We start from the raw sequence: 23,554 nt of genomic DNA, 5'->3' as shown, positions 1-23,554 counted from the left end.
CCAGTTTGATACCAGTTTATGTTGCTAAACATAAACGCCATAAACTCTTTAATAAAAAGTTATTTTAACTAAGTGGGAAACTTTAAAATGGTAAAATTATATATCATTGATGGGAGACAGGCAGCAGTGTTTGGATGATTAATGTAATTAAATATTTATGCAACATTAGGCATTGCTAATATTTTAGCCTATGGTTCATCGCTGATTTCATTCCATCCATCTTAAGCTAAATAGTAATGTATTTGTGCTCTATACCATAAGAAGGATAATACTCTGATACTCTGAATGTTCATGGATGTTAAATTGAAAGGCATTTGCAGATCTAATTGCAGGTCTTCCTCTCTTGGTCTGAAAAGCAAAAATGGAAATGATTTAAATATTGCCTTTTGGGAATCAGTTATCACCCCCTGGTCATCGCCCTCAAATGTTAAGTACTTCCATGCTAGACTCTCCACTGAACTCTTTATCTGATTCTCCACCCTGGCTCGAGCTTTTGTCTCCCACTTGTAGTCTTTTTCTTTGCTTGTGCGTTCAGAATCCAGGTTTATTTAAATTTTACTAAATCTTTATTTTTATGGCTTTGCTATCTAATAATATCAAGTCTTTGAGATGCTAATTTAAGTTGCTGGAGTTATTCCAGAAACTCTACATATTGATAGCATATAACTATGCTATCAAAATAACCATGCTATATAACTGATTTGTGTGTTGCAGATTTGCGTAAACAAATGGAGAGTTCAGAGCTGAGGAACCAGAGACTTAAAGAGGTGTTTCAGAGAAAAATACAGGAGTTTCGCACAGTGTGCTACGTCCTGACCGGCTACCAGATCGATATAACCACTGAGAACCAATACCGGCTCACGTCTGTCTACGCGGAGCACATGGATGACTCCTTGCTCTTCAAAAAGGTATGAAGAGTTCATCTAAGGTTGGGGATGCCATCAAATGTCACAAGATTTTAAATTTAAATAAATAAGAACAATAATTAGAAGTTGAAACACGACCTGAAATTTATACATACACTTATAATCCAGCCTTGCGTACAAGTAACATGTTTTTTTGGGGGGTTGTGTTATTTTACATCCTTCTTTATATACAGACCTAAACTGATCAGATATGGAAACATGTAGCTTTTAGCCACAGATAGTGTGCATCATTAAACAGCAGCGTGAAGTTAAAATGGGCACACTGTCAGCAAAACTCCTACAGGCTATGGCATCTGTGTAAGTGTTGATATCTGTCCCAGGGAGCTCTTTAAAAAAAAAAAAGGGCCTCGGGAAGTTTAGATTTGACCTTGCAAGGTGCCGCATCACTTTGCCACATTGTGCATCGGCTTAGCGATGCAGCGAGACGAGCACTATGCCAACAGAGACTCTTTGCTTTGTGGTTTAAATTTGTATGTGTGGGAGACTGGCAGCGTCTGTGTGGAAGAGAAGAAGAGAGTGATGACTGGGCAGTGTCACAGGGTGGGTTTTACATTAATCAATCACCACTCGCTTATTGAATGGGCTAAATAAAAGCTGAATTTGTCATTATCCCTTAGCTTTTTAGAAAGCACTTTTTTTAAGCTTTACAGAGAAAAATCCAGAGTTATGCTCTCTTCACAGCTTTTTTTTTTTTTTTTTTTTTTTTTAACTTTTTTACTTTCCTCTCATCTTTCCATCCTGGACTTTTGTTTTTACCTCTGCTTATTGCTCAGTCTGTCTCTCTTTCTCTCTGTAGCCCAATTGTGTAGCATTAGCTAATTTCCATGTTGCTGCGGCTGTCGTGTTCTGATGGCGGCCCCTAGCTAGAGCAGAAACCCTGGAGAATCCGTAATGGCAAGGTGGCAGAGGGGCAGCTTTATTATCTTGGCAGGTAATTATTGCCGTCACATGCTAGTTTATTGCGACTGGTCATCGGTGCCTTGCTCAAGGACTCTCGAGAATTCTGCTGAAATTAAGAATAGCTGAAAAAGGAAAAATATAAAATAGGAGCGGTGTGTAAACGTGCACATGCACTTTTTTTTGTTTTTCTTTTGATTTCTGTCCGGTCTGCTCCATCGAAACCACCTGCGACTCTGCCAGAAGAGATAATTCACTGTCAATATTTATTAACCTCAGAGTGTGTCCATAAAACACACACATATACAGACCCACACACAGTCAGAATGCCCTCATGGCGCGCACTGTCACACTCAAATGCACACATACTCGTTCCAATCTCAACACTCTGTCACACCGCACAGCACTTGCTACCACCTCACCCTCCCACTGCTGGCTGCACGTGCATACAGATGTACAAAGCCACACATGCATACCCAAAACGAATGCTAACACCCTCTGTATTAGTATTCAAAGTATGCACCATTGCGAGTGTATATGACAAACACTTAGTGGCTTATGGGAGCAGAAAGGCCTGTACTATTATTGGAATACAAAAATCAAAACGCGCATACACACATAAACACACAGTGACATTCATGTTTTAAAGAGGATACACAGTAGGACACATAAATACAGTATGTGTATATATTCTGCTTTTTAAGCATGCGTATGACTTTAATCTGGGGTATGAGAATGTAAAGTGGACTAATTGTACTATGAAGCAAGAGAGAAGGGAGATAAAATGGGGGGATTTGGGACAGGAAGCATAGAAGTCTTTACAAATAGGATTCTAATGTTATTCACCTCAGCAACAGGGTTGCCAGATAATCCTGCTAATATCCCCCTCTAGAAGAGGCACCCAAATCCCCCTCCTATAGCGTAAGCTGTTTAACCTGCAGTAGTCACGTTCCCCTGCCCTCGCTCTTGTCTCATGCATTCATTACTGTATGTCACACTCATTAAAATGTATTTTCATTGTTTGTCAGCCCTGTAACCTTACTGTAGTTTGGTGTTTTAATGAGGCTACATGTTGCTCATTTACAGGGTCACAGTTTTATGTTTTGGTTCTACTAGAATATGCTTACATGTTTTTGATATTCAAAACTTATTTTTTCTGTATTTCCCTAAAATCCAAATGCTCTAGTTTGTGGTTGATGTCTGATGTATGGCTATCATGTGGAACAGAAAAATGATTTGATGATACAGGGACAACATATATACTGTTGTTCAGATCAAGCTTCTTTAGACTCATTTTACTTCATCATGACATTGAAAATTTAGCCATTATTTCCTCATAGGATTCGGGATGAATGCCATCCAAGTTGCATGGCTGTAGGGTTTGTATTTATCTGCCATTGAGTCAGGCCAAGAGTGTGTAATTTCAAGAAATAATAGTTGATAAACACTGAGAAACATCTTTTTATTGGGGTTTTTTTTTTTTGTTTGTTTTGTGTTGGGTTTTTTTGTTTTGTTTTATGGTAGGGATTCACCGAGCCAATACTTGGACTGGATATCAGTCCAATACTGACCCACAATGCTGAGTGGATTGAATAGCCAGATTGAATATCGGTGACAATGAGCCAGTTTAGTCCAGTTCAGTTTATGTTCTGTGTTTACTTGGCCACGGGACAGCATCAGCAGCTAGCGGTAGAGCTAATGTAACATGGAGGTAGCTAACAGCAAAGGGAGGGCAGTTTAGAAGCATTTCCCACTGCTACACTGACAGCTCCTGTTTGTAGGTTTATGTTATGTTTGTTTAAGTGCAAACTGGGGAAAAAGTGAGTTGTCATGAGTGAAATGATCCAGTGGTGATGGTGCTTTCTTTCGCTCGTTTGTTTACTTCCACTTCCTTTATGTTCCATCGGAGACCTTTTCAAAGAAGGTAGGACGTTGGCCCAGTGTTACACAGCTACCGTAACATAATGTGTTGTTGTCTGTCTGATTAAACATTGTTTCACTTAAGCTGTCTCCTGTCAGCTCCCCACTTATGTGTGAGAAGGAAATCTGAGAAACTACTGTGGCTCTAAATGACAGCAGTTAACAGCCTAATGACTCTCACTTTGATCCCAAATAAGACCTGGATCCTGTTCCAGAAGGCATGTTCAACAAACACAACTCTGTTTCCTGATCAGAGTAAGTTCAATCAACCTTGAGCATGTTCAATCTTAGTTTCACCACATTTCACCATGGCAACAGGTAAATACAGAGCAGAGCCTTCATTTTATGCAGTTGACCGAGGAATATAAATATGTGTCTGTGCTGATCATGATATTTATCCCCCCCAAAAAAAACACGGGGGAATGAAAAGAGTAAAGTTTGGTCCACTACGTGTCTGTGGTGGTGACCAAGATTGACATAAAATCATCTGATATAAAAACGTTTTATAGGGTCTGCTTTAATAATTTACAAACTTCATTTAAACCAAAACGTAAAAATTGACTATAAATCTAAATATCCAGCCATAACCAGCTGAACTTTACAATTTACCTAAAAAAAAGAAAATAAAAGGTTTATTGACTTGGAGTCTGCCTTGAGATTAGGAAATTACTTGTGTGGTTTTCGTGGTAAAGGTCTGCATTAATAAAATGATAGGTTTGATGTGCTGTGGTACAATTGTTATATTATCATCTATAATAGTTATAGACCTGTCCAGCATTTGATGTCAATTGTTTTGATATGTTTGCACGATATACTTCAAAGTCAAAGGGAATGTCATTATGTTGGCACCAAAATGCTGCTGTTTTTGATCAGTTTTACCGAATAGTCTGAAGCCTGACTGTGTAATTATTTTAACAGCCAGCCTTAAAGTGGAAGGAGATCAAAGCTGCAGGCATCAGAACTGACTGTAACTGTGTGATTCTTTTAGTGCCGCCAACAAGAAACAGTGATTATCATCCTCATTGCCCAGAGTTTATGCAGAACTGTTGTTGGTTGATCAATAATGGACTAATGTTACATTAGATTTGTTAAAGCCATTATTTACCTAGGAAAAGGGTAGTTTTTTTTGGGGGGGGGCTTAGTGTAGCTTGTGCATGTGCTTTATATTTTTAGCTCACCCCTAGGTGAGCAATCTGATTAGCATCAGTGATTAGATATTTATGAGGCTCTGCTAATCAGAGAGATAAACACCTTAGGAATGTGAGTGATTCACTTATTTTAGGATTTTTCTTCATGAAGCTTCAAGGAGAAGATGCTGAATTAGTGTTATATTAACATTTGTGAATTTAAGAGTTCACATAAGCCCATAAGTTAAAAAAACAAAAAAAAAATGACTGGAAAGGGTTGTTTATTTATGCATAAACACTTTTCACCTTGCTGCAAATCTTGCTGTAGATTTTTCTGTATTCATTTCCTCTATGGTATTAGAAATAGAATTTTATGTAAAAACAGTTATTTATTTTTGTTTTATACAATCAAACTGTGCAGTTGCTTAAATAAAATGGTAGATTTGACACAATGTGATTCACACTGAGATTGAGGTTTATATTGTCCTGACTTGTGCCTGAGAAACCTGAGATGAGCAACTTCAGTCTAGTCAGGCCAGTTTAAAAATAAGAGAAGAACATTGTAGATAGACAAGTCTTCCAAGTTGTGCATCTTTGTAAGTAATCTCCCAAAGCAGACCCACTGCTGGGCTTACACACCTCTGCTATTGATTAGCTCATTAACAAATAAACAAACACGCACAGAGCTCTCCACAGCACTTACTAAAAACTTCTCGATGTTCTCTATTCAATGACTTTTTTCCCTCTCGTTTCATTCCTTGCCTCCTTTACTCTCTCTCCCTCTTCCTTCACTTCCTTGACACGCTCGCCCCTGTCTTCCCTTCCTAATGAAAGGAGAAGATAAAATCTCAGGGCCAGCTCATTAAAACACACTCCCAATTAACTGTCAGCCCTCTCACAAAAGAGAGATGGAGAAAAACGTATGAGGCAACGGTTGAGGATAGGTGATACGCAGACAGAGTAGAAGCAATGAAAAAGTGCCTTTTGAAAAAGCAAAATAATTTGTGTCTGTGTGTGTCAGTGGGCGAAAGAAGAGGACAGTTAATAAAGTACAGTTTATGAACACTGTCGAGACTTAATGACCTGTCTCTGTTTTATCAGCCACCGGGGAATGATTAACACCACACAAATGTGTGTTTGCCTGTGAGGGTGTGTAAGACGGATTGTAAGCCATCACAGCTTGAACAGTTTATTCATTTGTCTGTTATAGCTTAATTTTGAAATAACTTAAAGCAGAGCTTGACTGCCAGGGAAGCTGGTTGCAACAGCTGTAAGGAGCTCGTGCAGTGGGGCCCAGCTGGGCCAGCGGCTCAAAAGGTTACTGGTGTCTACATCGCCTCCCTCCCAGTGATACGCCTGTTATAGACAGTTACTTAAAATGATAATGACCCAAGATATTGCATTTTCCTTTTTGACCATTTGTATTTATTAGACAATAAATACAGTGAGCTTATTTTAAAGGGAAAGGAGGTTTTATGTATCCATCCTCTACTACAGTGCTATTGACAGCACCCCGAGGGTGTAAAAATATTGACACAGCTGATGTTAAAAAGGAGGACAGTTATAGAACAGTCTTATTTATAATGTATGCTTACATTAGTCCCTTTCTTGTATCAGTTCTTTGCCGTTCCACGTTTTTGGACGGTGATTGTCTTTTGTAATTTTACCTCTGTACTAGAGATGGCACGATACCACTTTTTTATGTCCGATATCGATACCGATATCATAAATTTGGATATCTGCCGATACCGATATGAATCCGATTTAGTGTATTTTTTAATCAATAAAACTGTTTTGTGTTTTTTTTATATCTCGCTGCATTTTGTATAAGTTCATACTCAAGTTAAAATAAACAACAACACTAAAGCTATTCTGTTATACCTGTATGTGAAAATTACACTGCACCCAAAATATTTCATAGTTCAGCACAGAAAGCTATGAATAAGATAGGAAATAAATATGAAAATTAAAAAGGGTAAATTTAACTAGGAAGGAATAAAATAAAATATAAAAATTAAAGTTAAAAATGAAATAACTGTACAACAACCAATTAGAATAAAGGGTAAATTTAACTGGGAAAGAATAAGATAAAATGTATAAATTAAAGTTGAAACTAAAATAACTGTACAACAAAATACACAATACACAAATACACAGTATAGAAATATATAAGAATGTATGAAGAAATATAAATATATATATATATATATATATATATATATATATATATATATAATAACAGCAGCTGTACAAGTATTAAATGGAAATGAAGAAATATAATGTCCAGTGTTGTGCAATTCACATTTGTAAGTGTCTTGATACTGATCAATCTAATAAACTTAAACCTACTCCATCCTTCCTATTCTGGTATTTTAAAGAGTACTTAGCAGAAATATTAAGCAACCTAACTAATAGGGTTGCAAACTCCCAGCAAATTAACCAAATAGAGAACCTTTTCGAAGAGCCAGGCTTGTCATTCTCAAAGTCTAGAACCAAGAGACAGCAGGTCATAAAAGAATCCAGAAACCTCTAAAGAACTGCAGACTCTCTGGCCTCAGATAAGGTCAGAGTTCATAATTAAACAATAAGAAAGATACAAATATGGCATCCATGGGAGAGTTCAAGGAGAAACGACTGCTGACCTAGAATAACACAAAGGCTCGTCTCATGTTTGCCAAAAACATCTTAATGATTGCCAAAACATTTGGGAAATGATTCTGTGGACCGATGAATCAAAAGTAAAGCTTTTAGAAGGTTTGGGTCTGATCACATCTGAGAAAACATTTCATAGAAAGAACATTGTGGCTGTTACTCAGGAGGTGAGCAGGTCATCTGCTAATTGGAAGGTTGGTGGTTCGATCCCTGGCTGCTCCAGTCTGCAGTCGGCAAGTTACTAACCCCAATGTAAGAACCAGTCCATTTATAATTTACCTTGCTCGAATCTTTATTATTATTTGGGAAATGTAGGCTTATTTACTTATTTTTACTTTCTTATTATTTTTCCTCTGCAGTATTAAAAATGGCATTGAGCCTTTTCCCAGGTATCAGTATAAAGTATGAAATTGTAGTTTCATGACAGCCCTACTACTACAAACTTCTTTGAATTGACATTGAAGGTTTGCACTTTAATCACATATTGATTGTTTAATCTGAAGTCCACTGTGGTGTTGATTATGGACCTGACACAGTTTTTTTCTTTGTTGTAAATCAAGTTAATATGTATACCTCCATGACGATAAGGGATTAAGTATTTATTAGGCCTCAAAAACGAAGTATGTTTGGAGACATGGACAGCTTGGCTGACATGACTTGTCTGGAGTGATTGAGTTGACATGTGGGTGAAGCAGGCCAGGTGAGTCATTCAGCAGAGATTTAAAGTCACATGGATGTAGTTTTTCTTTAGTTGTGGTTTGTAACTTTCTTGCATTTGTCAGTAAAGTTGGCAGTACACTTTAGTAGTTTTCGAGTGTTTTTAAACTTGTTTTAATTTGTTTTTTTTAGTTCATTATGATTATGGATCGTTCTACAGGTAGTAGTACTAACAGACCCTCAGGAGGTTACAATATGCTGTTTGTTTGGTAACATTTATTTATTTTCTCGGTGGTTTCCAATTTTAGTTTTAAGTAGAATGCACAATGCCTCTAGTTTGCTATCTAGCAAACCAATGATGCTTAACGCATTGATTTTTGTAAAACAATCAGGTTGCAAGTCTCAATCCTCTTGCTTTCCAGAGGAGGAATAATATAATATAAAGTGCGCTGTACATAGCAGTTAATGCCATTTCCACATTGATGCTAGAGTAATCTAAAGTACATTAATGTTTTATAATTCAATGCATAATTAAATCAAAACCCTAAAAGACTGATACCTTTAATTTTAAGCTGTGTGTGGAACTTGCTCTGTGGATTATTAATATTAATTAATATTCAGCTTAAACCCATTCAGCCTTACGAAAAATGCTGAAAAGTTGGAAGAATGGGACTGCAGTACAACTTCAATAAATGTCCTGCCTAAATTCCAGCAGTTATTTCCAACTTATTGCAAATTTAATTTGCCACCTTTAGGTTGTCCGATTTGTTCAGTGAACACCTCGCCATCAGTACTCATCCATCTGTAGCTGCTATAGCATTGTAGCATATCTATTTTTAGCTGAATCTGATCAAACAAGGTCATTTTTTTCAAACCGCTAATGTAGTTATTAAAAACAGTCTTTCAGGATATTGTTGAGCCACTGTTTGTGTGTACTGTGCAGTCAGATAAGTCCCTTTGTACAGTGGAATAACAGCACATTGTGTATTTTATTCCACCATTTTTTTTTCTTTTTTTCATTAAAATCTCCGAGCGCATGTACACACAATAGCCTCTTGCTCATGTGTACAATATGGAGTTGAGAGCCATAAAAATGAATATGAAAGTGAAAAAGAGATGAGTGGGTGTTTGAAATATTTTGGGAGAAGAAGGCTTACTGGGACTGAATTTCACTTTGCTCACTGACTGAAACAAAACACTCAATGATGTATCGCTGATAGCAATAAAGATAAACATGAGCAAAGCACTAATAAACAGTAAACACAAAGGGTGGTGGGAATACAAGAGAGAATAAATTAAGTACTTCTTCCGTGGATAGGACTGTATGTACTTAAGCCTTCAGAGAGCGGTCTCGGAGTGAAAACTCCCAGAGAAAGAGGAGAATGTTGACTCTGATTCCTCCTGACAGTTTCCTGTCCTGCTTGCCCTCGGGGTGTGTATGTGAATATGCGGGCGCGCGTGTGTCTGTGCGTGCACTTTTGCGTGCCTGCTCTTGTCGGCGTCACTGCCTCCTCTGGTCGATGTTCGGAACATATGTCTGCTGTCTCCATGGTAACATGATACATCACACCCACACATAAGTCCACCTGAGGTCATGAATATTCCCGAGCCGGAGAAGGCTGCTTCATCTCTGCCACGGACTCAAGGAAAGGTGAGACATTAATGCCGGTGCTAAGTGGTCATCAGTTAATCACATTTGTACTAATAAAAAACATTTTTTGGGGAAAAATAACATCAATTATTTATCCACTTCTGATCAATAGGGCTGCTGAGTCTCAGAAGTAGTTTACGTGTGCGCACAAACTCATGGATTGAGAAAGCTACGTACACATCGGCCCCATTGATATGTCCGTTTGCAGTTATGGTGTAGCTTACAAGACTTAGTCAGTCACCCATCATATAGTACAGCTGCTCAATTAGCCACCGCTAGCAGAACACTCTAGAATTTCTAACTGAGCTATCATCAGTCCAGTTGCAATGTGAGAAATGTAGGCTAATGTAAGCTTTGAGGTTTGTGCTGTAAATATTCTCCATGCTGCTGTTTGGCAATAAAAAATTACCTATCTTTTCTGCTTTCTCTTATGTATCTGTGACTCTTACTATTTTTGCTTTATAGAACCTGTAATTAGCCACCTACACGGAAGAGAAATCCACTTAAGAGACAGATAGCTTTGTTGAAGTAATGTTTGTAAATGTGATTTAGACGCTCAATCTAGAATTGTTTATATGGCCAAGTCAGTTTATAAGCCATCCTTTTCTTCTTCCAAATTTTCTTATTTTTTCCTGTCCTTATTTGCAAATTAAATCAGGAGAAGCATGTTCATTATGCTAACAATCTTGAGATTCCACATCACAAATCCCTGAGGCTGAGGAGTCCTGTGGGAACCTGTGTTTCAGGGCTAAATGAATTTACGGAAAATGTATAAATGTTAAGAAATGACTAATAGATCTCTGCATATTTAAGAACAAGGGTTCAGTTAGAGAAAAGTTTAATTACACGTAAACTGTGAAACTCTTCTACTGAGAATCAGATGCAAAGCCAACAAACCGTGCACATAATATTTCATAATATTAGTTTTCTAACTGTGAATTGTAACACACAGTAACTTTGGTACATTACAGCAATTTAAGTTGAAATAGGCTGTAAATCTCACCTTCATAGGGAATTCTGATAATCAGGTCTGTTTTTAACACTCAGTATTAATATTTACTAAATATTTTGTGGAAATAGTGCCATGTAAAATCTCTGAATCCAATTTGTTTTGTTAGCAGTAGTGGTGTTATGAGTTTGCAACTGGTCACAGACTGACTTCAACTGATTGCAATGTGTTTGCAATCAGTCTCCATTTGTAAATTAGACTATGATTATTTGTAAACTTTGCCAATCTGTCTGAGAGTGAGTCTGTGTGTGTGTCTGACATTTATTGGCATTCATTTTGTGAGCTCGTATAGTATGCTATAAACAGATTTTGTCTGAATATGGTCAGCAAACTGGTGCAGTGGTGAGCGCCATTCAAGAAAGTTCATGGTTTAAACCTGCTGGCTCGAGTCTTTCTGTGTGGGATTTGCACGTTCCTGGTACTCCATCTTCCTCACACATTCCAAAGACATGTTAGATTAACTGGTGATTCTGAATTGGCCAGTCAAACTGGTGACCTGTCCAGGGTGTGCCCCACTGTTTGCTTATAATGAGTGCTAGGATAGTCTCCGTCCACTCTGCGAGCCTGAGTTTTAAAATGATTAAAAAGTCAAATAGATGATGAGTGTTCTCAATACAGTCATATTAAGACATTTCTAATAATGTAATCTGTTTTCAGGGCTCGCAAAATTTCAAAATCCCTGGTAGCCCTGCCGCTCTCTATACACACTTCATGCGATCGCAAAGTGAAAGTGAAAGCAAAAAACAAGCGCAAGTTCAAACGCGATTTCAATGTGTCACATATTGACAGTGGCTCATCGATGCCGATGACATAATTACTCAGCTACATTTACGAAAGAATGCAAAAGCATTGACATATCTTTCCTTCCTATGATAGCCCGACGGGCAGGGCTGAGATGGATTTTGGTAGCCCGACTGGAAAAATCGCTAGCCCGACGTCCCGGGGCTAGCGATTTTTCCAGTCGGGCCCTGGTTTTTATTGTTCTATCACAATTTTAAAAATTGCACTGTCAAATTTCATTTTCAAAATAAATGACTACATTTTATACACAGCGTACATCACTCTACTTTTAACTGATTTTACATCAAGACAGTGTTAGTGAACCTGGACTGAGCCAAACATTTTTGAGTTGATACGATGTCTGTATACACAAATACAGTGTTACATGTGTTACATAAAATTCACAAGTAAATGGGAAGATAACGTCTGGGCAGTATTAACCATGTGTGCATGTGAGGCAAAGAGAGACGCTTTAACGATTCCAACAAGCTGCATTAGTACAGTGTCCACCCAGCCGTAAGTTTATCCACGTGACAAACCCAGCATCACTGCCAGTTCCTATATTATAATGTAGAGAAAAGCACGGAACTGCTCAGAATTCCAACAGCAAAATCTTGTTTACCCAGTTTGTTTTCTTTGCGTCTTATCGGGAATGCTTGCTGCATATAATGTTTTGCATTGGGATTAGCTCATTGTCACTGCATATAAATACCCTTGCTCTTCCTCACTTGGCATTCATTACTTGGTATTTTAATGGTAAAAACAACTGGCCACTTCATACTTTCTTTCAGTTTATATGTTTAAGTCATGAATCATGAGAACTCTAAGTTGGTGATTAGTGGCCAGATAATCACACATTAAAGCTGGTGACGGAGGCAGAGCGGTGTTTTGTATCTCTGATTACAGATTGACGGGAGCAAAGGCAACGATGAGAGAAATCTAAAATGACAAATACAAACAAACACGCCTGTCCTTATGAATGTTCATCTTAGGTGTCTTCTACTAACATCTGTAACTGACTCCATGTTTTATGTATTTGTGCTACTGAGAGTCAGGTTAATCACATTTATTAAGCTGAGGACTTTATCATAGCACTCACTAAATCATTTCGTCAGATGTATGTTGCCATTAGTTGTTCAGCGCTCAGTCACATTAGTAGCGTTTTTTTAAATGTGCAAACAAAAAGCTGATTAGAATATAAATATGTATTGAATTGTTGCTGATTCAGTTTTGGTGGGAACTCCACACAATGTTTCTTTCCCTCTCTCCTTTTCATCCTGTTCCCGACTCTGGAAAAATGTCAAAATCTGCATTTAAATTGCAAGCTATTAATCTGCATATTTCTGATTATTCAATTAATTTGCCTTCTGTTTTTCACCCGCACCAATCAACAGCTATGACATCCTTTGGAATTTCTCGTGTGTAAAGAGGCAAAAGTATAAATGATAATGAAATGTTTTCAAATTAACTGATTTCTATTCGAATGATCTAATCGCGGTGACAACGATGCAGTGAAACAGAGGGAGGAAAGAACTACACAGAGAAGGATGGAGAAGAAAAGTCTACTCATTAGCAGTGGAGAGTAGAGGCAGGGGTCAGCTGATTTGTGAACTGCATGTCACCACCTCAATATAGAGCCATCTATCACATCCACACATGTGCAGCCAGATTCAGGACTCGGTGTTTAACGTGCAGTTGAAAAAGACCAGTGCAAAGCGGCATGCCTTGTCCAAGAACAGGGACATTTTCTGTAAGTATTTCAGGCGTTACTGATTTAGGGAAGTGGAAAATGATTTGCTGAAGAGCACTGATTAATCATCGTCTTTCCCCTCCACAATCTAAACTTCCAAACAGCTGTGCCAATCAGTTGTAATAACACAAACAGCTCATCAAATGGAAATGAGAAGCCAGAGAGCTTCACTTCTGCTAAAGAAATAACATTTGTTGTGTTGTGGCGTGAAACGGTGATTCCAAAATCCCAAGTGTTGCCCTTTTTAAAGGTGAATTTAAGCACGTGGAGTTGCCATGTTTTTTATTTTTGTAGCACAATAAGCCACCTAATGATATTGGTGATAGCTGCACTAAATGAGAGCTTGGAAATGGTAACAATTACATGCAACATTAATATTACCCCGTGAATACTTTAATAAAGTCATTTAATGGGCTTCATTCAGAAAGTTTCCAATATGACTAAAAAAATAAACCCCTAAAAAAGTTTTTTTGTTTTCTTTTCGTTGTAAATAGAGAGAGCTTATTTTCTCAATACTTTTTAAAGTCATTAAAAGAACCATTTTCACCCAAATTCACCCTCACGTCATGTCACAATACAACAGAAAAGAAAACTTTAAATTGGCGAAGGGGGCATTACAATTATGAGTGGTTGTAACCTGGAGACAAATTAGTTATTTTTATGTTTTGGCCACACAGAAAATCAATTTTATACAATTGTTTCCATCTGACTTGCTTATATTACCTTAAATTAAGCTCTTACATCTAACTGCTGACATTTTTCAGTATTTTCTTGCTCATCAGATAGACGGCATCATGTACAACGGTGCAAAGAATTGTGTCACAATGTAAAATGTAAATAAAAACACAATCCCAAAATCCCTTAAATCCATATTTTATTCACAATAGGAAATAGAAAATATGGAAATCTGTAAAAGTTTAAGAGAAAATAAGAACATTTTGAAATTGATGCTCAAAAATGTTGGGACAGAGCCATGTTTACTATTGTGCAGCTTTTGAAGCTTGGGTCAAGAGTAGACGGCCATTTCTGGATCAAAGATGATGATGGTGATAATAACTTTTATATAAATTACTTTAAAAAAAAAGTGCTGAACAGCCATTTGAAGGTAAAAAGGATAAATGAATAAACACAAATTTTAAAAAACAGATAAATTAAAGGGAACAGCAATAAGAATGAGTAAAAACTCTAGGCACAGAGCTAAGACACGCAAGATAGGATGAACAAGGCTTTGAAAGCCCCCACAGAGCAGGCCTGCCTAATATCTTTGCAGGAGGTTGTTTCACAAAGATGTGGCATGAAAAGAAAAAAGCACGATCACAAGCAGCCAATACTGATTTTCAGCCTTCTTGATTGTACACCAATTTTTCCAAATTATCAGGACCCTTTCATTATGATATGTTTACTAGATCAGGAGATATTTGAAGCCTTTGCAATTTGACATTGAGGAACATTATTATGAAAATTTTCAACAATTTATGAATGAACTTTTTCTATCCAGTCATGTTGCTAACCTAGCTGGCTGTAAAATGTTCCTCCACTTAATTTTCCAGCTTTTTGTTATCCCATCCCATTTTTTGAGGCATTTTTCTGACACCAAAGTCATTTTGAATTAAATATGAATTTGAGATTTTCAAATTATTGCTTTCTGTTTTCTTTGCATTTTACACTTTCCCAAGTTTTTTGAAGTTGGGGTTGGAAATGTTTGCAAAATCCCAAAATCTCTATCGAGAGAAACCTTTTCAAGGTCAGAAAAATAATAGCGTTGATTATTGTGCTGCTTATCTTTTTATTGGCATGACAACAGAGGGCCCAGGGTTTTGTCTTTCCCTTGTTGTCTTTCATGTGTCTGATGGCGTAGGTGTAAACCTTTTACTCTGACCCATTCTGCATTCAGAGAGGAGCATTATTGTCATTCAGGAAGTATGCAGCTCCTTGCTTGGATGAGGTCACTATAAAGCCCCACCCTGCATCTCAAGCCAGGAAGCATCGATTTCCTTTAATTGGATAGACAAATGAAAAGATGAATGGGATAGCACTTCTCCTCTCCATTGCTGAGTTGTCCTTAGTTTTTGTGCACAAGTTTGTCTTTTTAGATTCTTAGCCCTGATCTTGAGGAAACAAACAGAAGTTTTCCTTCATTTCTGCCTGCTTTCATGCTGGGTGAGGTCGAAGTCACCTTGTTGGAGGAACCTGTGATATTTGTGTCTGCGGCACGTTGATGTCACCTTGGTTGTTTCCTACACGTTTTCAAACGTAAACAGAACCTTGTTCTTTTCATAAAGGTCAGATATAGTTAAAAACACTTCTTAGCGACGCGTGAATATGCAAATAGGGATTGATAAGGTCAGTATTTGAATAAAGCTGATTTAAAGGAAAAAATCTCCCCTGACCTTTGATTAACTTGGTTTGAATTTTCTGTGCACGTGGAAAGAGAAATGTGAAAATAAATGTAACAAGTGGCGCTAAGCCCATGGCCCGTTGGGTCGTGTTCATTTAAAATATGAGTCTCTTTTAGCCATTAAAAAAAATTCCTTTTATAGTACAGCTTTGACGTGTAATTAAAATCTGTAATCACAGGTTAGCCTGTGTTAACAAGCAAAAATGACTCCTCCCCTTCATCTGTACTTAAACAGAATTGTTTATGAGTGCATCCGATATCAGTTTGCAAGCTACTCAATACAAGTCCAGTTTGGAGAACTGTTGATTTACTCAGGCAGATATGTGACCTTCTTGGACATTTAAAGAACCAAAAAGCGTCTTTTATTCATTTATTAATTTAAACAGTTCTTCATATAGTAACAGTTTGTTCAACAGTGCTTTGATCTTTTTCAGCCTTTATCAGAGTTTTATGTCATCAGATTATGTGCAGAGGTTGAGCCACAATTCACTTTCACTTCAGCTTCCCCCCCCCCCCCCCCCTTTTTTTTTTTTAAACCTTCAGTTTGCCTCAAAAACTTAAAAGCTAATACATTATAACACACTGTTACACAGACGCCGCACATTTAGCTGTGATTGAGGGGGAAAAGCTGTTTTTGATGGCCCATTTTTGTGTCACTGCATTTCTTTTTATGAATAATTGGCTGAGGGTCAGTCCTCTCGCTGTTTTGGCAGGAGAAATATTCTTTCAGCTTGCTTCAACATCGCTTGCTTGACGGCCACTAATGCATAACTAGCTGGGTGTAGCAGCTGGAGAGTAAATACACAAAGAAAATGACAGCATCATAACAAACATCATGAATAAACCCTTGACCTGATTCACAATCATATCAATTAAACGATGTCTATTAGTGTGTTAAGATTAGTTTCCCGTGAAAACAAGAGTTCATGTCATGTCAACGATCCTCATACGGAGCACTGGGGGGACTGTAAACCTGACAAATGGCAGCATTCAGTCTTTTTACTTCAGGTGATATTTTTCTTTCTACTAGAAACATAAACGCAACAAGGTTATGACAGCCCCATTTACTGTTAGACGTATGGGCACTAGAGAGGTGGAGTGAAACATGCCTGGAAAGTTGATGGTCAACATCAGTGTGAAAAGGTAATAACTGAATACAGAGAAAATGTACATCTTGTTAAATAACACAAGAAAATACACAGGACTATTTAAAAAGACGAATTGAAAGTTACCAACTTGAAGATTAAAACCACCACTACTGCAGAGCAAAATCTGTGTAGATCGCTCAGAACTTTCCAGTGTCCAACCTGCCCAGAGGATTGATGTGAATATCTTCAGCGAGCCCTACAATTCCTGGTCAAAATTTAGCCAGTGATGTGATGCTGTGAGTCCATTGCACTTATCTAGACTAACAAATATATGGACAGAAATTCGGGGTCTTAAAAGACGACCTTGCTGAAATAGTTACACGTCTGCTGGCTCAATCATCTGGATGCAAGTGCAGGTCGTCCAGTAATTTGGTTTATGGTCAAATATTTGCTTAACTAATGACCTTCACATCAGCCCGAGTTGTACTGTGTGTTTAGCCCTAATTAGCAAATGTTAGTGTTACAGAGGTAGTGTCGTGACATTGTCAGTGTGAGCATGTTAGCAGGGTGATGTCAGCAGTCGGCTCCAGGCACCACCACTGTGCAGCCTCACAGAGCTTGTAGCATGGGTGCTGCTATGAACTGTAGAGTTGAAAGTTTTCAGACTGTAAAGTTATAAATGACATAATGGGAGCGGTGCTGAAGCAAGGCAGTTGGTGTGCAAACATTACTGGAGTCTGGCTCTTCACCGCCTTATTCATTGTGCCCTCTTCCCGTGTCTCCATATTGCTCTGTCTCAGTCCCAGAGCACTGCTGCTTTTTGTATCTATAACCTTTAGTAATCTTTGTAAATCTCTGTAACGTGATTCCACGTTTGGCCACCTAAAACAATTGTTTTGTTCAGTGCTGTACTGTTTCGCCTCACGTTGAGGCTGGTATCTCAGTTTTCCTTTCTAGACGGCCGTGAGCGTCCTCGCAGTCTTCGGACCCCAGAGGCCTCCATCAGCTTGTCCACTCTGTGTCTCTAACACCCACTCTTACGTGTCTCTCACACACAGACTGCCAAAGACAAACACACAGATCTCCATGGTAACTAGTCCCAGTGTTTTCTCTTTGATCTATGCATTTCATGTTCTCCAAGCCACGGCGTTTTTTAAAACCGCGTGCATGCACACGTGTTTGTATGTGCGTGCCTGTGATTTGAGTCGCAGCTTGAGGATATGGTGTAGCTTTGAGACGGCAGCGCAGAGGGAAATAAAATCTCACCAGGGATTGTCAGGCAGTTAGATGAAGTGATGGGAAGTAGTCAGAGAAAAGATGTTGCGATTAGAAAAGCCTTTGAACTGCTGTACTGCAGTGTCCGGGGCAGTGATGAAGAAGTGACCAAAGCCACATTTCTTTCAGGTGTCCTAATTACACACAACTATGATCAGGATCAGCTAAGCTGGTTTTCAGAGTTAAACAAATAAATAAATAAAATACAAAATTACTGAGAAGAAATCAATGAATACACAAACACTTCAGCCAGTGCTTCCTCAAACTGGATGAGTAACGGGAACACTCACTGTCGGATCAGTGAGTACTTTCTTAAAAGTGCTTTAAAAGTTTAAACACCCACAGCTACAAACATCTGACTGGGCATAGATATCCTATGAAGGATTCTCATTGCATCATTATATGCAACATGCAGCTTCTGCGTGCTACATTATTTGTAAGATGACCACAAGGGGGCAGTGTATAGCACTGTGCGATACACTTTAAATAAAGCCACTGTAACTGGAAGTGAACAAAAGCTGAATTTGCATGCAATAGTATTTGCCTGCACATAGAGCTTACATCGTTATCTGTATATGTCATCATCATCGTTCATTTGCTCAGTAATAACGTGCCCGAGGTATTTCACCTTTTTATGAACGTCAAGAGTATTTTGGGACAGTTTAAACAAAGTTTAAAATTTAGCTGTTCATCCTGCTTGATTCTACATATCACGATTGCGCTTTTAACAGCATAGTACAGGGTGGGCCATTTATATGAATACACTGTAATAACATGGGAATGGTTGGTGATATTAAAGTCTTGTTTGTGGCACATTCGTATATGTGAGGGGGCAAACTCCTCAAGATGAGTGGTGACCATGGTGGCCACTTAGAAGTCGGCCATCTTGGATACAACTTTTGCTTTTTCAATAGGAAGAGGGCCATGTGACACGTCAAATGTGCAATACTCATCTTAGTTTCAAACGACCTGCCAATGGCCCAAACACACACACACACACACACACACACACACACACACACACACACACACACACAAAATTGGCTGTAATTTCTGAACAATTAATACAATCTGCACTTCGTGATTGTTTGATTTAATATCCACTATGGTGCTGTACAGAGACTAAATCACCAAAAAAATTAAACAAAATAAAAAATACACCACCAACACCCAATTCTAATGACACGGTGGGAGTAAAATTACTCTTACATTAGAATTGGACTTATTACTAGGGCTGGGTATCGTCACTGATTTCTAGAATCAATTCAATTCCGATTCACAAGGTCCCGAATCCATTCGATCCACAATTCGATTTAATTCAATTCGATTCACTACGATTTGAATCTGGGAAATTTTGACAGTCAGAAATATTATAGTTGAGATCAGTATATTTAAGGAATAAAGGAAGCTGACACACGCAAGACTTTATTAAAGGTGTAAGCATCACAGCAGATGCCTTTGTGTCAAAGTAGCTGAGGATAAAACACAGAAAAACATGAAGGTAATTTTCCTGGCCTGGAATTTTATAAAAATATTCTGCAGTACATCAAAAACGAAAGAAAACCATTAATCAACACATGAACGTTACCTCTGAAGTTACAGCGGTTTTATTAGAGACATGGCTAAGCGTTTTGCATTTTGCATAATTTTAAAAAGTTTAAATTTGTTCAGTATTGAACGGCAGAAATTAGGTTTTCTTTTCGGAAGTATATAAAGCGGAAAAAAAAAACATCGGCCAACAGCGCTGTAAACAACGGTAGACTTGTGCATAACAAGCAAGCGAATAATGCAGAAAACAGTACAGAGAGAGAGAGCTGTGCATCGTGGTCGAAGCAAAACAGTAAAAGTCAGAGTGAATACATGACGATGTTTATGTGAAGCGTAGTTTGGATCTTCTTTTGCTGCTGGTTCGGTCAATATTGTTTGGAGAGAGATCAAAGTAACAGCTTTAGAATCAGCGCATAAAGGGCGTGAACACAAAGCACATCAGAATCAGCGAGCTGTCGGCTTTCAGCCCCGCCCGTGAGAAAGGCGACATCTAACTGATTCTGATCCGCGGGTTGCGCTGTGTGTTTAAGTCTTTGTGCAGAATCTGTGTACCTGCTCTCATTTACTGTCTTAGCTGTTTGGTGGTTGTTGAAATTTTGTGAGATTTCACCAGAGATTCTGGCATTTCGGGCAAAATAAATTTATATTAAAAAAATCGATTCAGGATTTTAATGAATCGATTTTACATTATCCAAGCCAGAATCGATTTTAATTGATAAATCGATTATAAAAACCCACCCCTACTTATTACATATATCTTACAAGTGTCTTTGAAAAAACAGAAACACACCTATGACTTGATTTAGTTTAGCTTGTCTTTTGAAGCAGAACGTCTCACACTGCAGGCGAAAGCGCATCAAATCCGATTTTTTCGACCCAATGCGACCCATATCCGATCATGGTATGACAGTGTGAACAGCACATATCCGATATTTTCAAATCCGATCTGGGTCACTTTCGTATGTGGTACTGAATCCGATACATGTTTTAGAAAGCGACTGCTGTTTGAACGGTCATGTCGCATTAAATCCGTCTTTTATGTCACTGACACAAGACAGACGCCAATTATCAGCGTCTGAGAAGACATCGTGAACGCTTCCTGGCCATCCCGTGTAGATGTCAGTGAAACTGTTGGGAAGACAACGTTGGAGAAACGTGAACATTTTATTTGTACTGCATAATCTGCAGATTCTGTCAGAAATCTGCAACTATCCTTTGAAGCACCGCTCCTCTCTTAAACAGCAATAAGGATAATTATTAGGTTATCTACAATATTATGTAAATAACAAAATAACTTAAAGCAAAATTGGGAATCGTAAAGTCTTTATATTAAGGGACATTAGTCAAACAATACTGTTTGGTCTGAATCTGAATTGAGCATTAAGACCTGCAGTGTGAACGTAGCCTAACAGACTTTGCGGCTCTGACTATAAACTTTTCATTCATATTTCCAAAGAATGACATTGAAACAGCAGGTCAGTATATCTGCGCTTCCTGAGCACGCTCCATACTGCGTTTAGCCTCACTTAGGCATTGTGCAGTCAGCTAGCAAATGCCATTAGTTCAGGTATCCACTCCTCTCAGCCAGTAGAGATTTGTGACTCTTCACACAGAAATGAACAGTTCACTTCAGGTTGTTGTGTGAGAGGAAGCACTAATTAGTTTATCAAATAATACTTTTTACAACATAGTCATGCACTACCTTGCAATTTCCAGCTGTTTTGTTCAGTCTTAGAAATAATGATGCTCAAACAGGATCCGTTTGTCAAATCATTAATTATCAGTTTTTTTCCTAATGTGTTTTTAACTCCAGGTGTCACACAGTGAGAGGACATTTGCAGAGTTCCTCCTTCAATAAAAGTGCTCCTGTTGGAAATGATTTAGCGCGGGATTAAATCTTCTGTTAATACCCTTTGATTTATTCTTTTCTCGACTTCTGGACTTACGTTTCTGATTAAATGCCATTCTTCGGTATTTTCCCTTTGCCCTTCGTTTTATGAGCCTTCTCGTGACACTTGTCAAATCAGAGATTTGTGTGTCTGACACACATTGACACGGGGCATTTCTAAGATGTCTCAATATCTTCTCTGTATGTCATGGGACTCTGCTGCTCACTGCTTTCCCCCTCCCTGCGATGCTTTAATTACTTCATCCCTTGTTTCACTCATCCCTTTCTCCTTCACTTCATCGCCCCGAGCTGCTCCTCATTCCTTTTAATTAATCCACACAGATTTAGACACCTTCACCCTGCTGTGAATGCACGCACACGCACACACACTAATTCCTAGTAGAGAACAACAACTTTTAAGTGAGCTTGCTTCACTTTGAAAGTTTTTTTGTGTGTGTGGAAACAAATGCAGTGGGTCTGATTGCTTGTTATTGTGTGTTGTGTTTTGGTTCAGGGCTCCAACGGAAGCATGCAGCTTATGGAAACAGAGTTCTCCAAAACTCTGGGAGAGATGGTGGCTCTTCATCTGCATCACCAGAAGAGCATCCCAGCGTTCCTCTCCGCCGTGACCCTCGACCTCTTCAGCCGACAGACCACAGTCTGACAGAACTGCACACCATCTCACACACTCCTGTAAAAATTCGAGATGAGCTTAACTTTTATTTTGACTCCCCCCCCCCCCCCCCCCCCCCCCCCCCCCCCCCAATTGCCTTCTATATACTTCACTTTTCCCCTCGCCTCATACAATATTCATAAATTGTTTCGATTGTGCCGGTATGTTTCAGCAGCTCTGTTGTATGAATAGATATCAGCGAGTGCTGTTTTTGTGGCGGATGAGCACCTGCTTTGATAGAATTTCTTTCATTGAAAAGCAGCTTGGTGCGCCTATTTGTACAATGAATATTTCATCAATAAAGTCTGGAGGAAACCATTTTTTTTCTAGCCATCATGAAAATGATCCATAAAAATCACTTATATTTGTATTTAGAGCCTTCTTTTAAAAAAAAAATACTGGATGTTGGAAACACACTTCCTCTAAGTTTGTTCCTTTCTCTAGGGGCCCTATACGAGAGAAGCAGTTGTAGTTCCACTCTGTCCGAGCCAATCTGAGCCGGTGTCAAAGCAATCGCTGAATCCTGCTTAGTTCAGTTTGTAATTCAGATTTGTTTTTCCCCTCACAAGATTTTTAAAGGTTGGAAGTCAGGAGGCGGTGCAGGGTAATCACACGGGGAGTATTTGTGCGTTTCCACTGTCAGCAGGATCACTAAGCTTGACTGACACTGAAACACTGAAGGAGTAACCGTGTGCAGTCATTTTAGATGTAATAGATGGAAAAATCATGGATATGGGTAATTTAAAAATTTGTGTCACCTATCAGCCTGTCACCCAGGAGAAACGGAGCGGGCGCGAATGAAAGGAACAGTGTCATACAGTATAATATTAGTTCAGGACTCTGAATTTCAATTGAGAAATTATGTATTTGCTCTCTCTTACTTTGTCCTGTGCACCAGCTTTACAGAAGAATTACAGTGTGTGGTGTGCCATGTGCAGGGAAGCTGTAATGTTTACAGTGCCTGTAACACAGTCATTGTCCATGAGTTTGAGTTTGATGAATTGCGATTTATCCCCTTTATGGCTTCAGTTAACGATTGCATCTTTGTGTGTGTGAACACAACACAAGTGGTGTTTCTTGGTAACAATAAAGTGAAAATGGCAGAAATAAACACGTTGAAGTGGGGGAATAAGGGAGCCGTCCAATAAAACCGAGAAACAAAAGGAAGCAAACTGAGGATGAAGCCACTTATCACAGCAACGATATAAGGACTCCAGCTGGCGCAGCCATATGCCTCATGAGGCAACATATTCTGCACAGTACATGCCACATACTGTCCTTGTTTTGTTTCTGTTTTTTTACACACATTCTTTTT

The 23,554-nt window shown here is 38.5% G+C and overlaps 1 protein-coding gene across 1 annotated transcript in view; it reads left to right on the top strand.

The window, feature by feature from the left end:
• Positions 1–22,315, top strand: part of mad1l1 (mitotic arrest deficient 1 like 1) — a 62,679-nt gene extending 40,364 nt beyond the window's left edge. Inside the window, exons 17-18 of the mRNA XM_087841598.1 lie at positions 715–908; positions 22,081–22,315. Of these exons, the coding sequence (XP_087697724.1) occupies positions 715–908; positions 22,081–22,230 (344 nt within the window). The 3' untranslated portion in view covers positions 22,231–22,315. The remainder of the gene's footprint in view (positions 1–714; positions 909–22,080) is intronic.
• Positions 22,316–23,554: the final 1,239 nt, after the last annotated feature.

This window comes from Neolamprologus brichardi, chromosome 6, assembly GCF_056152115.1.
Source record: "Neolamprologus brichardi isolate AB-2024 chromosome 6, ASM5615211v1, whole genome shotgun sequence".
NCBI lineage: Eukaryota > Metazoa > Chordata > Actinopteri > Cichliformes > Cichlidae > Neolamprologus > Neolamprologus brichardi.
The sequence above is the reverse complement of the archived record's forward strand: the minus strand, read 5'-3'. Positions and strand labels throughout refer to the sequence as shown.